At 52.3% G+C, this 14441-nt stretch overlaps 1 protein-coding gene across 1 annotated transcript in view; it reads left to right on the top strand.

The window, feature by feature from the left end:
* FBXL19 (F-box and leucine-rich repeat protein 19) overlaps positions 1–14435 on the top strand; it is a 20286-nt gene extending 5851 nt beyond the window's left edge. The window contains exons 8-12 of the mRNA XM_010837445.1: positions 6–184; positions 8131–8294; positions 8395–8556; positions 13587–13805; positions 13913–14435. Coding sequence (XP_010835747.1) covers positions 6–184; positions 8131–8294; positions 8395–8556; positions 13587–13805; positions 13913–14091 — 903 coding nt within the window. The 3' untranslated portion in view covers positions 14092–14435. The remainder of the gene's footprint in view (positions 1–5; positions 185–8130; positions 8295–8394; positions 8557–13586; positions 13806–13912) is intronic.
* The last annotated feature ends 6 nt before the right edge of the window (positions 14436–14441 follow it).

The following is a 14441-nucleotide window of genomic DNA, read 5'->3' on the forward strand; positions in this document are numbered from 1 at the left end:
GGCCCCCGCAGCTGGAGCGGCACGTGGTGCGGCCCCCGCCTCGAAGCCCCGAGCCCGACACGCTGCCTTTGGCTGCTGGATCCGACCACCCCCTGCCCCGCGCCGCCTGGCTTCGTGTCTTCCAGCACCTCGGGCCCCGAGAGCTATGCATTTGCATGCGAGTGTGCCGGACTTGGAGCCGCTGGTGAGTGGCCTGGACAGGCCTGGGTTCCATTGCCCCACATGCTCCTCACTCGCTGGGTGACCTGCAGCAGGTTCCTGAGCCTCTCTGGGCCGGGTGCTTGTACTGATGATGCTTCTGTAGGATGGATGTGCTGTAGTTGGTACTTCTGTATTGACTGTGCACAGGCTGCTTTTGATTTAGTTGCTCACTGAACCCTCACAACAACTCTGTGAGGTGGGTACTATTATCCTCATTTTCAGGGGAAGCTGAGGTCAAGGTCACGTGGAGAGGAAACAGTAGAACCAGGAATTTGAACCTAGTCCTTCTGGCTCTAGAACCTTTCTCCTTAAAATTGTTACTTATGAGTGTTTAATATGTGCCAAGTATAGTGCTGACTGCTATGTCTGCATCCTCTCACTTGCTTTTCACCTCTCTGCTGCTGCTGCTGCTGCTAAGTCGCTTCAGTCGTGTCCGACTCTGTGTGACCCCATAGACGGCAGCCCACCAGGCTCCCCTGTCCCTGGGATTCTCCAGGCAAGAACACTGAGGACAGTCTTATTATTGATCCCACTAACACATAAGAAGGGGCCTCCCAGGTGGCTCAGCAGTAAAGAATCTGCCTGCCAGTGCAGGAGCCTCAGGAGACTCAAGTTCGATCCCTGGATGGGGAAGATCCCCTGGAAGAGGGCATGGCAACCCAATCCAGTATTCTTGCCTGGAGAATCCCATGGACGGAGGAGCCTGGTGGGCTACAGTCCGTATGGTCGCAGAGAGTGGGACATGACTGAAGCGACTTAGCACACATGCATGCACACCTAAGGAAGCCCGTTATGGGGCTTCCTCACTTCTCACTGCAGAGGGCATGAGTTCAATCCCTGGTGAGGGAACTAAGATTCTGCAAGCCGTGTTACAACCAAAAAAGCAGAAAGCCCTTTGCTGAGCGGTCCCTGCTCCCCAAGTGGCAGCCATATTTGGGCCTCCTGATTATGCTTGGAACTTCTTTGTGGCCTGGAGCTACCACCAGCACCCTCCACTTACCCTCCTCTCATCTCCCCACTGCTTCTTGAGTCTTGTTTCTATAGGAATGTGGGTCAGCCTCTCCAACCCCTGGTCTTACTCTTGGATCCTGTCCCTGACAACCCCCATCCCCACCTCTCCACCAAACTCCTCCAACACTCCCCCCACACCCCTAAAGAGCACATAGAGGCTTTCTGCATGTTGACAAGCCTTCATTCGTTTTCACGTTCCCATGTAAGTATTTGGGGGAAATACCTATCTGTTTTATCTTCATGTTCTCGGCACAGGACAAAAGATAATAATGTGTGTTAGTCGCTCAGTCGTGTCTGACTCTTTGCCAACCCCATGAACTATAGCCCACCAGGCTCCTGTCCATAGAATTCGCCAGGCAAGAAAATTGGAGTGGGTTGCCATTTCCTTCGGAGAAGGCAGTGGCACCCCACTCCAGTACTCTTGCCTGGAAAAATGGACTGGCTCACCTTAAACCCCAGTCCTTTTCCTTAGGATTCTGGTGTACTTGTTCACACTTGCTGGTCTGTGGAGGCTACAGAGCTACGAGGAGGGGAAGGCAGGCTCTGGAGATAAATTACCCACAGTTGAATCTTTTTTTTTTTTAATGCTTTTTTTTGTTTGTTTGTTTGGCTTCGCCAGATTTTAGTTGTGAGCTCTTAGTTGGGGCATGTGGCTTTCTCTGCTGAGCTGTACACAGTCAGGCTAGTTCCTTCTCTGTACATCAGTTTGTGCATCAGTGTCTTCATCTGTTAAAACGAGAACCAAGGCATTTACTTCATGAGTGTTTTTGTGAGCTGATACAACCAAGAATCAAGGACTGTACCTAGGAAATAGAAACTTCTTAGTGCCTTAACAGCAATCCTTATCACTGGGTCAGCTACAAATATTTACTGAAAGCACAGACTTTTAACATTTCTGGGAACTCAGATCTGTGCCCTTGAAGAGTTTTCAGTCAACCTGCCACATAATAGAAACAAGTAGTTACAGCAGTTGCTGGGATCACCTCCTCCGCCTCTAGTAGTCATTGGGGAAACGTTTGCCAAGGCCTCTTGGTCAGGGCCAGCCCTGTGCTTGATACCTGGGACCCAGAACTGATGAAGACCCAATTTCTGTCTCAAGGGGAGACTCGTGACTGCAGGTGGACAAAGCAGAGAAGCTGGACTGGATGGTGGTTTTCTGCTTGGGCCTAGGAGTCTAGTCCCCATGGGTTTCTCACCTGTGACTCCTGTACTTCTTGGATGAGTGGCCATGGGTGGATTGCTGTACCTATCAGGGCCTCAGTTTTCTTATCTGTAGTCTGGGTTCATATCAGTACCTAGTAGGGATGAAATGAGGTGATTTTAGCACCATCGCTAAAGGGTGCTAAATGCTCAACAAAATGGTGGTTTTGGATGAGTAGAATGAGGGTAGGGCTGAACAAGGGCCTGAGAGGGCACAGTGGGACTAGTCCAGAGGCTCTGTCAACCTGGGCACAGAGGCAGGGCCTGTGGGGATGAAGAGGAGGGACAGGAGTTGAGACTTCTTAGGAAGCAGGATGACTTGGATTTGGTGACTAAATGGACGTGGAGGCAGTAGGGTGACATGCAGCTGTGTTTCTGGTCCATGAGCCTGGATGGGCAGCAAGATCACGGCACAAGCTTGGGAATACTTAGTGGGAGCAGGTTCCAGGGTCAAGCCAAGTGCTCGCATTTGCTAGGTTTGGTCTGAAAGGCCTTTGGGCCCATCAGGCACTAACAGGAGAGCACCTGGAGGTACAGGTCTGTTGCTAAAAAGAAAGATCCAAGTTGGGGAGTTTTTAACCTATAGATAGCAGCTTCAAGGAAGAGGCCAGAAATCAGTGTCAGCACTTGTGAGTTAGAACAGCCAGAGACTTGGGAGGGGATTGGGAGCAGAATGTGTCCCGAAGGAGAGATTGAGGAGGGAACAGGGGTGGGTGTTGGCGAGAGGTCACGGGAGATCAAGGACCAGAAGTGTCCATTGGATTTGGCTCCAAAGAGGCCTGGCTGTCTTCTGCTGTGCTGTGGGGGGGAGGGCACTGGAGCCAGGTTGCCTGGAATTGAGGGTGGACTTGATCTGTTTGTTCTCTGCTGTGTCCCTAGTTTCTAGGATACCCGGCATACAGGAGGTACTGAAAAAACACTTGTCTAGTGAATGAAAGTGAGGAAATCGGGTTGGAGTGTGAAAAAGAGGCAGCGAAGGTGGAGCTGGATAGAAATTTGTAGGTGGGAGAGCAGGAAGTTGCAGGCTTTCCCGTCGGATGGCTTCCATCTTCTCTTGGAAATGGCAGGCACAGTGATCTGCCTAGGTCGGGAGGGAGGTGGGGTCGTAGGGGGAGGCGAGGCCTGGGGGAGTTGCGGAGTCCCAGGGAAGAGGGGGGAGACTTCGCTGGAAATGAGCAAGGAAGGCACTACACTGCCTGGTCAAGGCAGCTGGACTTGGGACTAAACACTGATGGACGCATGGAAGGACCTCAGTGCCAGCAAGGAGCCCAGAGAGCTGATACGGAAGAAGTGGCTTGGGTTGGAGCCTGGGAAGCTGTGAAGTCCTTACGGGTAGCAGTTTTGGCTGGTCTAGCTCTGTGGCCCCAGAGGGCCTCTGCAAGAGGGAGGTTTTGGACTCAACTTTGGAGGTGGGCTGAGTTGGTCAGGGGTGTCTGGAGTCAAGGGGAAAGTGAGTGGGGTAGGGCATTTGGTCATCAGGCTCGGCGTCCCGTGGGTGATGGATGCCTTGGCCTTGGACTTCTTCCAACCTCTTACCTAAGTGTCATTTTCTAGTCTAGGAAGAGGGCTTCCCAGGTGACTCAGTGGTAAAGATTGTGCCTACTAGTGCAGGAGATGTGGGTTCGATTCCCTAGATCAGGAAGATCCCCAGGAGAAGGAAATGGCAGCCTGCTCCAGTATTCTTCCCTGGAAAATTCCATGGACAGAAGAACCTGGTTCATAGGGTTGCAAAGAATCAGACACGACTTAGTGACTGAACATGCATACACTAGTCTAGAAAGAACCTGTCTACGGCCCCCTGTTACCCTCACAACAAACTTCCATGGTCCTGTTGGACATTTGGACAAGAATGGTGACTGCGCTAAACACTTCCTCTGCATCGTCTCTCCCCCCGCCTTTTTTTAAACATCTTTCGTTTAATTATTTTAAATCACTATTTTTAAAAAATGAAATGAGTTAATGTACTCTCCCTTCATTTTTGCAGCAAACCTGTGAAATCAGTGCTGCTTTTACACCATTTTATGGTTTGGAAAATGAGGCCCAGAGAGAGCAAGTGACTTGCCTAAGGTCACTCCGAGCACAGAGGCGGCAGAGCTGGGGCTTCGATCCCCACCGCTCACACTCCACGCTTTGGAGCTCTGTGCCCATGTTCATCCAGCCTGGCATTCCAGCCTTCCTGGCCAAGACACCCCTACCCTGGGCTGGCCCTCCTCCGTAGCCTCACCCCTGCCTCTTCTGCATGTCAGAGCTCTCGATCCAGACCAGCTTGCTCTACCACCTGGGTCTGCTACCATGTAATCGAAGTTGTACCTTGAAATCAGTCTTCTAACCTCCCTGGACCTCATTTTCCTGACCTCTAAAAAGGAGATGGTGATTATAGTATTCACCTCCTAGGGCAGTTGTGAAGTTAAATGTGTAATGCGTAGAACGTAGTAAACCCTTGGTGAACATGGGTTTTCATGGGTGAACATGAGGTGTTCAGGTATTCGTGTTTCGTCATCCTCATTGTTAAGGTGAGATGATGAATTGCCTTTTGTTCCTACTGCCCAAGATTCTCAGAGCTCTCCCTTTTTTTTTTCTGTGTACTTGGCCAGGACACTGGTTCTTCCTTATCTAAACTCAAATCTTCTTCCTCCTCCCCTCGATAGAATTAACTCGTGCTGTGCAGCGTGCAGGATCTTAGTTCCCTGAGCAGGTTTCAAACCTGTGCCCCCTGCAGTGGAAGCGCAGAGTCCTAACCACTGGACCGCTAGCTAGGGAAGCCCCAACTGTTGCCTTCCTTCAAGTCTCAGATCTGGCATTGTCTCCCCAGGAACCTCCCCGACCTAGTTTCTCACCGGCTCTTATCATGTCCCTTGTTGTCCCAGTTACTGTAAGACTCGGCTGCCTCCCCCGTTTCCTCACTGTTCAGCGTCTCGACACTTAGTATCTGTAGGGGGCCCTCGGTGACTGTTGGCTGCCACTCTGAGATTTAAACCCAGTGTTCTGGTCATCCAAGGGCAAAGGGACAAATTAGCTGCAGCCAAGAAAAATCAGGAGAGACTTCCTGGAAGAGGAAGCACTGGAGCTGAGCCCTGAGGGATCTGGGTTGGTTGGCAGTTCCATCAAAGACAAACATGTGCCAAAATGGGTTGGCACCAGATAGCAGGTGTCTGTTGGTAAGCAGGTGGTTTGGCTTGGCTCTTGCGGAGTGCAGTGTACAGATAGCTGGTGGCCTGTGTGTGCCCTTGGAGGGAAGGGTTCCCAACTAGCCACATAAGATCCAGGAGGGCTTCAGGTTGGTGGTGACAGTTGAGCTGGAACTCATGACTGGGTCAGAGTGAGCAGAGAGAAATTTTGGATGGAATGTGATTTCACTGAGTGGAAGGAGACAAGGGCCAGAACCTAGGGGCAGAAGCTGGATTGAAGGTGGGTAGTTTTTTTTTTTTTTTTCTTTTCCTGTTTAGAATGGGAGAGATTTGCAAGTGTTTATTGTTTGAGTGGGTGGAACCAGGAGAGGGAGAGGCTAGAATGCCAGAAGAGGAAGGGAAATGGTAGGAGGTGGCAGGTGGGACAGAGGGTGGAGTTTTTTGGATCAGAGCCTTGGTGTATGTGTTTCCAGCTTTCCCTAAAATGTCACCCAAGGGTTCCGGAGTTTGCCTGAGAGTTGGCAAGTGGCACAAAAACTTGGCTTGATCGTTCTATTATTAATAGTTTTGAAAAGAAATTTCCTCCATTGGGTGCTATTATATCTTTCGGATGCATGCACGCTCAGTTGTGTCCACTCTTTGGAACCCTATGGGCTGTAGTCCACCAGACTCCTCTGTCCATGAAATTTTCCAGGCAAGAATCTTAGAGTGGGTTGCCATTTCCTCCTCCAGGGCATCTTCCTGACCCAGGGATCGAACCTGCGTCTCATACATTTCCTGCATTGGCCAGCGGATTCTTTAACACTTGACAACTTTTCTAATTCTTATCTCCCTGTTTAACAAAAATAGTCTTTATATGGCAGCCAAAAGCCATAGCAACACCTAGCTAGAATTTAATAATCCTGGTCTGTTTTTATGGTGTTTATGTCTAAGTATAACATATGTATGTGAAACAATACTGGTTTTCAGTGCAAATGCTGGTTTTAAGAATTGATTTAAAGATAAATTTACATTCTGCAGATAAGTTGATACTGAATGACTGGAGTTTGGGCATCTCTGCCCCAGCCCACGGCTTCCTGAAGGGAAAGCCTCCCAGAAGCAGGGCTGGGAGAGAGATAAGAGACAGCTTCCTGGTTCCCCTCCCCACCCCTGCTGCTTTGATACAGTTCATCTCGCCCAGTGGGAACTTTCTGACATGGCTTTGGACTACTGTACTAAAGAAACTTTTCAGACCACATCTCGAGGAACTTTAGTGTATGGGGTTGGCCAAAAAAAATTTGTTTGATTTTCCATAACAGCTTACGTGGGGGGCAACCTGAATGAACTTTTTGGCCCACCCTATACTACAGTATATTAGTAGATGACTTTGGCAGAGATGGGGAAGGTTCCCTGGTAACATCAGTTTGGGAAGCCCTTCTCCACTTTCCTGCATGTTGGTCTCATCAAGGCTGTCAGAGTTGCTGGAGACCAACCCATTTCACTTTATGCAGGCCTCATTCATCTTTGTAGTTTCAACAACTGGGACCTGCTAGGCCTTCCATAAACACTGACTGAGTGAATCACTGGGAAGCCATAAATGAAGTGTGTGGTAGGGGTGCTCCGTGGGAGCTTTGGGTGGTTCACATTTGGCTTGGGAGCATCCGTTCATGCAACAGATGTACAGCAGGTAAACTACGCACCTGGCCCGGTACTGAGCACTGGGGGTGCTGAGGGGAAGAAGCCAGGGCTGCCCTTGTGAAGTCTCCATTCTGGCTGGAGGCTCACAGAAATCACAGACTAGTAAGTCAAGCCCCGGGCAGCTGGTCCTCAGGATGAGCAAACGTGGATCACGGGCGGAAATTAGTAGAGGTTGAGAAGTACCCACAGCCACCATAACTGGTGAGAAGCCCAAGGCAGGGGATGGGGGCTGCTGCTGGATCTCTCTGGGTCTCCATCAAATACAGCGTGTAGCGTGTGTGTGTCCTTGGCACAATGCTTTGGAAGCTTTAGGCCCACTCACTATGGATTTTTTTCTGTTTTTGGTTGGGCTGGGTCTTCACTGCAGGTGAGGCCTTCTTTAGTTGTGATGCTCAGGCTCTAGAGCACACAGCCTCAGTAGTTGTGGCACGCAGCTTATCCAGGTGCTCCGTGCCGGCTCTCTAGTGCAGTACATGGGCTTAGTTGCCCCACGGCATGTGGGATCTTAGTGCCCCGACCAAGGATCGGACCCATGTCTCCTGCATTGGAAGGCAGATTCTTAACCACTGGACCACCAGGAAAGTCCCTGTAAGGTCCACTAACTGTAATGACCCCATTTGATCTTATAACCACCTCGTGGGCAAGGCCCACCTGTTGACTATCACTTTTTGTGTTATAAACAAGGCCTGAGGCCCAGGGAGAGGGATGGGCTTGCCAAAGATCTCACATCCAATTAGTGATGGAGTTGAACCCCAAACCCAGTGTTCTTGGCCTGGGTCCTGGGGCTTCCTGCCCACCCCTGCTGTTTGGTATGGCCCAGGAGAGAACTGGGGTGAACCAGGGTGGGGATTATGGGTTCCCTGAGACTGTGAGCTGAGGATTGAGGTCTCTGTCTCCCCCCTGTGGCCAACAGGTGCTACGACAAGCGTCTGTGGCCTCGAATGGACCTGAGCCGGAGGAAGTCACTGACCCCGCCCATGCTTAGTGGTGTGGTTCGCCGCCAGCCTAGAGCCCTGGACCTCAGCTGGACGGGTGTCTCCAAGAAGCAGCTCATGTGGCTTCTGAACCGACTGCAAGGTAGTGCTGGGTGGTGAGGTGGGGCGGGGTGAGGGAAGGGAACAGACCGGGGACAGAGCCCTCCTAGCACCTGTTTCCGGGGACCTCCCCCCTCCCCCAGGCCTGCAGGAGCTGGTGCTCTCTGGCTGCTCCTGGCTCTCTGTCTCTGCCCTGGGCTCAGCCCCACTGCCGGCCCTGCGGCTCCTGGACCTCCGCTGGATCGAGGATGTTAAAGACTCCCAGCTCCGCGAGCTGCTGCTGCCTCCGCCAGACACCAAACCAGGTGTGGCCTCTTTTGGCTCCTTTGTAGGAGGGGTTGGACAGGCTGGGGGATGAGGCCTCCACGGTCTCTTTTGACTCCTGCTGGGTGTTGAAAGGATTTGAAGAACGGATAGAGCTTGAGATTGAGGAGACAGGTCCTGCTTGGCCCATGTTCATTCATTCACTTTCCTGCGTGTGCTGGGCCCTGTGATCAGAGCTGAGGGGATGGGATAAGGAAGATGTAGCCCCTGACTCCCAGAGGGGAAGATAATTAGGAGATGAAATGCAGTGTGGGACAGGAGGATGACACAGAATTCTAGGAGAAGCCAGGGGATTGTGAGCGAAATCTCGGTGTGGTGGGCACTACTGGGGAGACTTCTCCCAGGGGAGCAGTGGGACCACTGTGGAAGAACACAGGCCTGGGGTGGCTGGTCAGTTCCATTTGTCAAGAGGAGCCAAAGGATCTTCTGTGAAATATCCTGGTTTTTAAATGATGGCACGTAATTCAGATTCTTTTTAAAATTCATGTGTGGGCCCAGCAAAGATATGATTGAGCAGTAGAATTGGCCCCTAGATCCTCTTGCCCTGAAGTGAAACGATGAGGACTTTTCTGAGGGAGCAGAGCAGAAACGAGGGAGCCAGCTGACTTGCAAGGTTGTGTGGAGGTGGTGGTTACATTTCCTGAGTCAGACCCCAGCCACCTCTTCACCCTGCTCAGGCCCTGGTCCCTGCCACCAGATAAAGTCAGCTTCATGGCACATAGCCTCTGGGCCTGGCCCTGGGTAGGGCCTGGAGACCTCAAACTGAGTAAGCCCCATTCCCCACCCTGGTGGAACCCCAGTCATGCAGAAATAGAAGGGCATGACGTGGTAATGGCTGTGGTTGTGCAGGGGTGGGGAGGTGGGGAAGGAGGGCGATGAGAAAAGCCATTCTTGAGGTGCTATTTGAATTGAGTCCTGAAAGAGACAGGGTTTTCCCAGGGAGTGTGAAGGAATAAGCAGTTTTGTGAGGCCTGGGAACCATGCTGGCAAAGAGGGGATGCTGGGAACTGGGGCTGGTCTGGTAAGCACCAACCTGGTCACTTTGGGGGTCCTATTGAGGTGTGAGGTAGGAGTGCTGACGCCTGGAGCTCTTCATCTAGTTGTAGCCAGGAGCTGGGATACTCAGCATTTTCTTTGGTCCCCACCAGTCTGTTCTCCATAATGAAGCCAGGGGAACCACCCAGAAGATCAGGCCTGTCCACGTCACCCCATGTTCTCCACTCGTTCTTGTTGTTCCCTGGTGCTCTTTGGATGCAGATCAGTATTTTACCATGGTCGATAAGGCCACTGGTCTGGCTCCCACTAAGCTATGCTATCCTTACATTTCAGCCACCTCAGCCTCCTTGCCAAGTTTCCTCCAGCCCCAGGGCCTTTGCTCACTCCTCTTTGCCTAGAATGCTCTATCCTCCTCGCCTGATACCCAATCGCTTTTTAGGCCTCAGCATCAATGTCATTTCCTCCTAGAAGCCCTCCAAGATCTCTTCCTGCATTGAGATGAGAGTCCCTCTTCCAGAGAGCAGTCCCCTCCTAGCATATCACTGTACAGTGGTGAAATTATTTGGTTAAAATCTGTCTCCTACAAGGTTCTTAAGCTCCATGAGGTCACGGACTGTCAACTCAGCCCAGCACCTTGCTTTGGCAATTCTCTTTCATGGCTCCTTTCTTGCCACCCCATCCCCCTCACAGCAGTTTTGGAAGGGGAAGGAACTACGATAGAGAAGGAACTAGGATTTCTGGGTGAGGCCCCAGAGGTCTTGAGTGACAGCTGCAGGTCACATAGGCCAGGCCAAATCTGAGCACCCACCCGTGGCCCTCTCTTCCTGGAGCTGGACTGAGCCTTGAGAACAGTGCATTCTGTGAGGTGAGAATGTGCTGGTTGCCTGGCAGGCCAACTCCATCTTCTGCTTGAATTGACTTCAGTCTAAGCTCCTTTATCACAAGCTCACAAAGGTGAGCCATCCAGGCCCCCCCAAGCCTAACATGCTCCTTGAGACTCTACCCACTTTTTCTTTCCCCCTTGGCCACACTAGGTCTTTGTTGGCTTCACTCGGGCTTTCTCTAGTTGCAGCAAGCGGGAGCTACTCTTTGTTGCAATGCACAGGCTTCTCATTGTGGTGGCTTCTCTTGTTGCAGAGCAGGGGCTCTAGGGCACATGGGCTTCAGTAGTTTTGGTGCTTGGGCTCAGTAGTGGCTCATGGGCTCAGTTGCTCCTTGGCATGTGGGATCTTTCTGCACCAGGGATCGAATCCATGTCCCCGGTATGGGCAGGCGGATTCTTAACCGCTGGAGCACCATGGAAATCCTATACGCCCACCTCTACCCCCTTGGCTTCCTGTCCTCATGTGGCGTCCCTGGATCAACACTGCAAGTTTTCCTTCTTCCTTGCTTTTGCCCCTGCTGTTCTCTGCCTGGCTACCCTTCCCTTCGCCATTCCTTCTCATTCAAATAAATCCCTAAAGGCCCACCTCAGTGAAATCCTCCTTGAGCCCACTTGCCTTGCCCTAGCCACACGAGACCTCTCTTTCCTCCGCTTCCCTCTGTTGGCCTTTAGCTGTGGCCTGAGGTTGAGGGCATCAGCAGGTATATCCCCTCTCCAGGCTCCCAGCTCCTCAAGGAGAAAAGGAGAGAATTCAGAGCTTGCCAAGTAGGTGCCCAGAGGTGGCCTGGCAGGTTACAGAAGTGGTGAGCTTGGTGCAGGATGTTAGGGAGTACACCTTACCACCTAGCTTCAGCATCATCGTGGGGTGAATGGGGTAGCCCAGTGATGCTAGATCTTACAATTTTTCAGGGAAAAGCTCCACATCAAAATTTCTTTATAAAAATGCCCTTTTATGTAGCATCCCTGGTGGCTCAGATGGTAAAGAATCTGCCCGCAATGTGGGAGACCTGAGTTTGATCCCTGAGTCAGGAGGATCCCCTGGAGAAGGGAATGGCTACCCACTCCAGTATTCTTGCCTGGAGAATTCTATGGACAGAGCAGCCTGGTAGGTTACAACCCATGGGGTCGGACAGGAGTGAGCGACTAAGACACACCTCTTACATAGCATCAGTCATTAAGAAAAATGTGAGCACTTTGCAGATCCATAAAACACTCGTGCAGGCTAGTTCCCTGACTTGGGGTCGTATGATCTAGTTTATTTATTTCAGGGTGAGGCTGGGGCCTGGAAAGCTGATAGCATTGTGGTTAAGAGTTAGGACTTGTGAGTCACAAGGCCTGGTGTCTTGGCTCTGTTCATCCATAGTCATGTGATCTTGAGTAGCTGGCTTGGGGATGTAAGCCTGAGTGTTCTCATCTGTAAACAGGAATGATGATCAGAAAACTTACCTCCCGAGGCTGTGGTTCCTAAAGCGTGGTCTCGGGACCGGCAGCTCAGCGTTGCTGGAGAACTTGGTTTTTCCTTTGTCTGGATTTTTTTTGACCATGCTGTGTGGCATGCAGGATCTTAGTTTCCCAACCAAAGATTGAACCTATGCCCCACGCAGGAGAAGCACAGAGTCTTAACCTGGACCTCCAGGGAAGTCCCAGGAAAACTTGTTAGACTCCCTGGGGGCGGGACCAGCGATTGGTTTCACCCAGCAGCCCAGGGAGATACAGAAGTCAGTCTCTGTCTCTCTCTCTCTCTCTCGTTTTTTCTTTATCTCTCTCCTCTAATTGGAGAGCCACTGGGCTAGGGGCAGACTGCCACTTAGCCGCTGCCTGGCCTATAGTGCGTGCTCAAGCATAGTTACAAAAGTGGAAATGCAGGATCATGGTAGATACAATATAAAGGAAAGCTTTAGGGGCAGAGATGAAGAGTGGGAGCTCTTCTACCCCAGAGACAGAGAAAGGGGAGGTCTCTGAGCTCAGATGGGAAAGCCAGGGACCCTGGCCAGGCAAGGGACTGAACACAGGTGGCCTTGGGCAGGGTCCCCTGTGGAGTTTGGCTCAAGTGTTTCTGAAGGAGGGAGAGGAATTTGGAGCTGAGACAGGGGTGAGACCTTGTAGGAACTTGAATGTTCTCCCACGTAGATCAGACTTCCTGAGGTGCCCTTGGAGAGTTTTCAGCAGAAGAGGGATGTGGTCTCATATATTTGAGAACTGCTCTTTTTTTAAATTAATTTTTATCAGAGTATAGTTGCTTTACAGTGTTGTGTTAGTTTCTGCTGTACAGCAAAGTAAATCAGCTATATGTATACAAATATACATCCCCGCTTTTGGGGATTTCCTTCCCATTTAGGCCGCGAGAGCACTGAGTAGGGAAGGTTCCATGAGCTGTACAGAAGGTTCCCATTGCTTACATATTTGATACATAGTATCAGCAGTGTATCTGTGTCAAGCCCCAGCTCCCGGTTGTCACCCCGCCACCCTTTCTCCCTTGTGAGAATCGCTGTCTTTTGATAAGTGAGGAGGTGGGACAGGAGGCCTTCCTGGTGGGGATGTCATTTGTTGGATGAGTGACTGTATATTGACAGGCGTTTATGTCCCAGGTCCTGTGCATAGATCAAGAACAAGACAGACAAAAATTCCTGCCTTGCTGGAAGTGGCATTCTGGTGCAAGGGTCCCCAACCCCCAGTATCACTCCCCATGGCTCCCCGTCGCTCCCATTACAACCTGAAGCGTCCCCCCTTCCCTCAGCCCTGTCCATGGAAAAATTGTCTTCCATGAAACCAGTTCCTGGTGCGAAAAAAGGTTGAGGACTGCTGTTCTAGTGGGATAGAGAAAAACACGTCAGTGAGAAAAAGAGGAGAAAGTGCAGGGAAGGAGTTGGAGTACGTGGAAGGTTATAGTTCCGAATGGCATAATCGTGGAAGGCCTCACCCAGGAGTCAGTGTGAGCAGTGGACAGATGAAATGATGGCGGCTTATATGGGTTTGGGGGAGAAGAGCAAGCCACGAGCTATGCAGAAAACGCAAGTCGAGGTTCCCTTAGAGTGGGAGCAGGTCGGGGGTGGTGAGGGAGGAGGGTGCAGACATAGCCGGTGCGGGGACGCGAGCGGCCCACAGTGGTGACCTCTTCTCTGCCCACCGCAGGGCAAACGGAGAGCCGAGGGCGGCTACAGGGGGTAGCAGAGCTGCGCCTGGCCGGCCTGGAGCTGACGGACGCCTCCTTGCGGCTCCTGCTGCGCCACGCGCCCCAGCTGAGCGCCCTGGACCTGAGCCACTGCGCCCACGTTGGGGATCCCAGTGTCCACCTTCTCACTGCCCCCACCTCCCCGCTCCGAGAGACCCTGGTACACCTCAATCTCGCCGGTAAGCGCCGTCCCTTATCTCTCCATCCTTCCAGCCTCCTGGGCCCTGTGGTCCGTGTGGACCCCCTGCTCACCTTCTGGTCTCAGCTGCCGTTGCCCCACCCTCAGGTTGTCACCGCCTCACGGACCACTGCCTCCCGCTGTTCCGCCGCTGCCCGCGCCTCCGCCGCCTCGACCTGCGCTCCTGCCGCCAGCTCTCCCCGGAAGCTTGTGCCCGGCTGGCAGCCGCCGGGCCCCCTGGCCCCTTCCGCTGCCCAGAAGAGAAGCTGCTTCTCAAGGACAGCTAGTTGGGTGCCCCCCACCCTCCCCCAGGACTCATCAGGAGCCTGGACCTCAGGCCTTCATTTCACCCCTGCCAGGAGGCCAGGTCACCCACCTCATGACTTGGGATTCCTGAGTTTTACGACTTGGGGTTCCTGCCCAGGGACTCGAGCCAGCCTCCCCCACTCTCTACCCCCTGCACTGATATCTCTGGGGGTCTCTTCTTCCCATCCCCTCCCCCTTCCACCTGCTTCATTGTCCATCCCCTGGGGGAAGCAGGTCAGAGGTACTGGGGGGCGCTGAGCCAAAGGGCTGGTGGGAGGGGGGTTGAGGTGCAGTTTGAGGGGGGGCGAATGGGGAGAGTATCTGCACACAG

This window comes from Bison bison, unplaced genomic scaffold (assembly GCF_000754665.1).
Source record: "Bison bison bison isolate TAMUID 2011002044 unplaced genomic scaffold, Bison_UMD1.0 scf7180017864072, whole genome shotgun sequence".
Taxonomy (NCBI): Eukaryota; Metazoa; Chordata; class Mammalia; order Artiodactyla; family Bovidae; genus Bison; species Bison bison.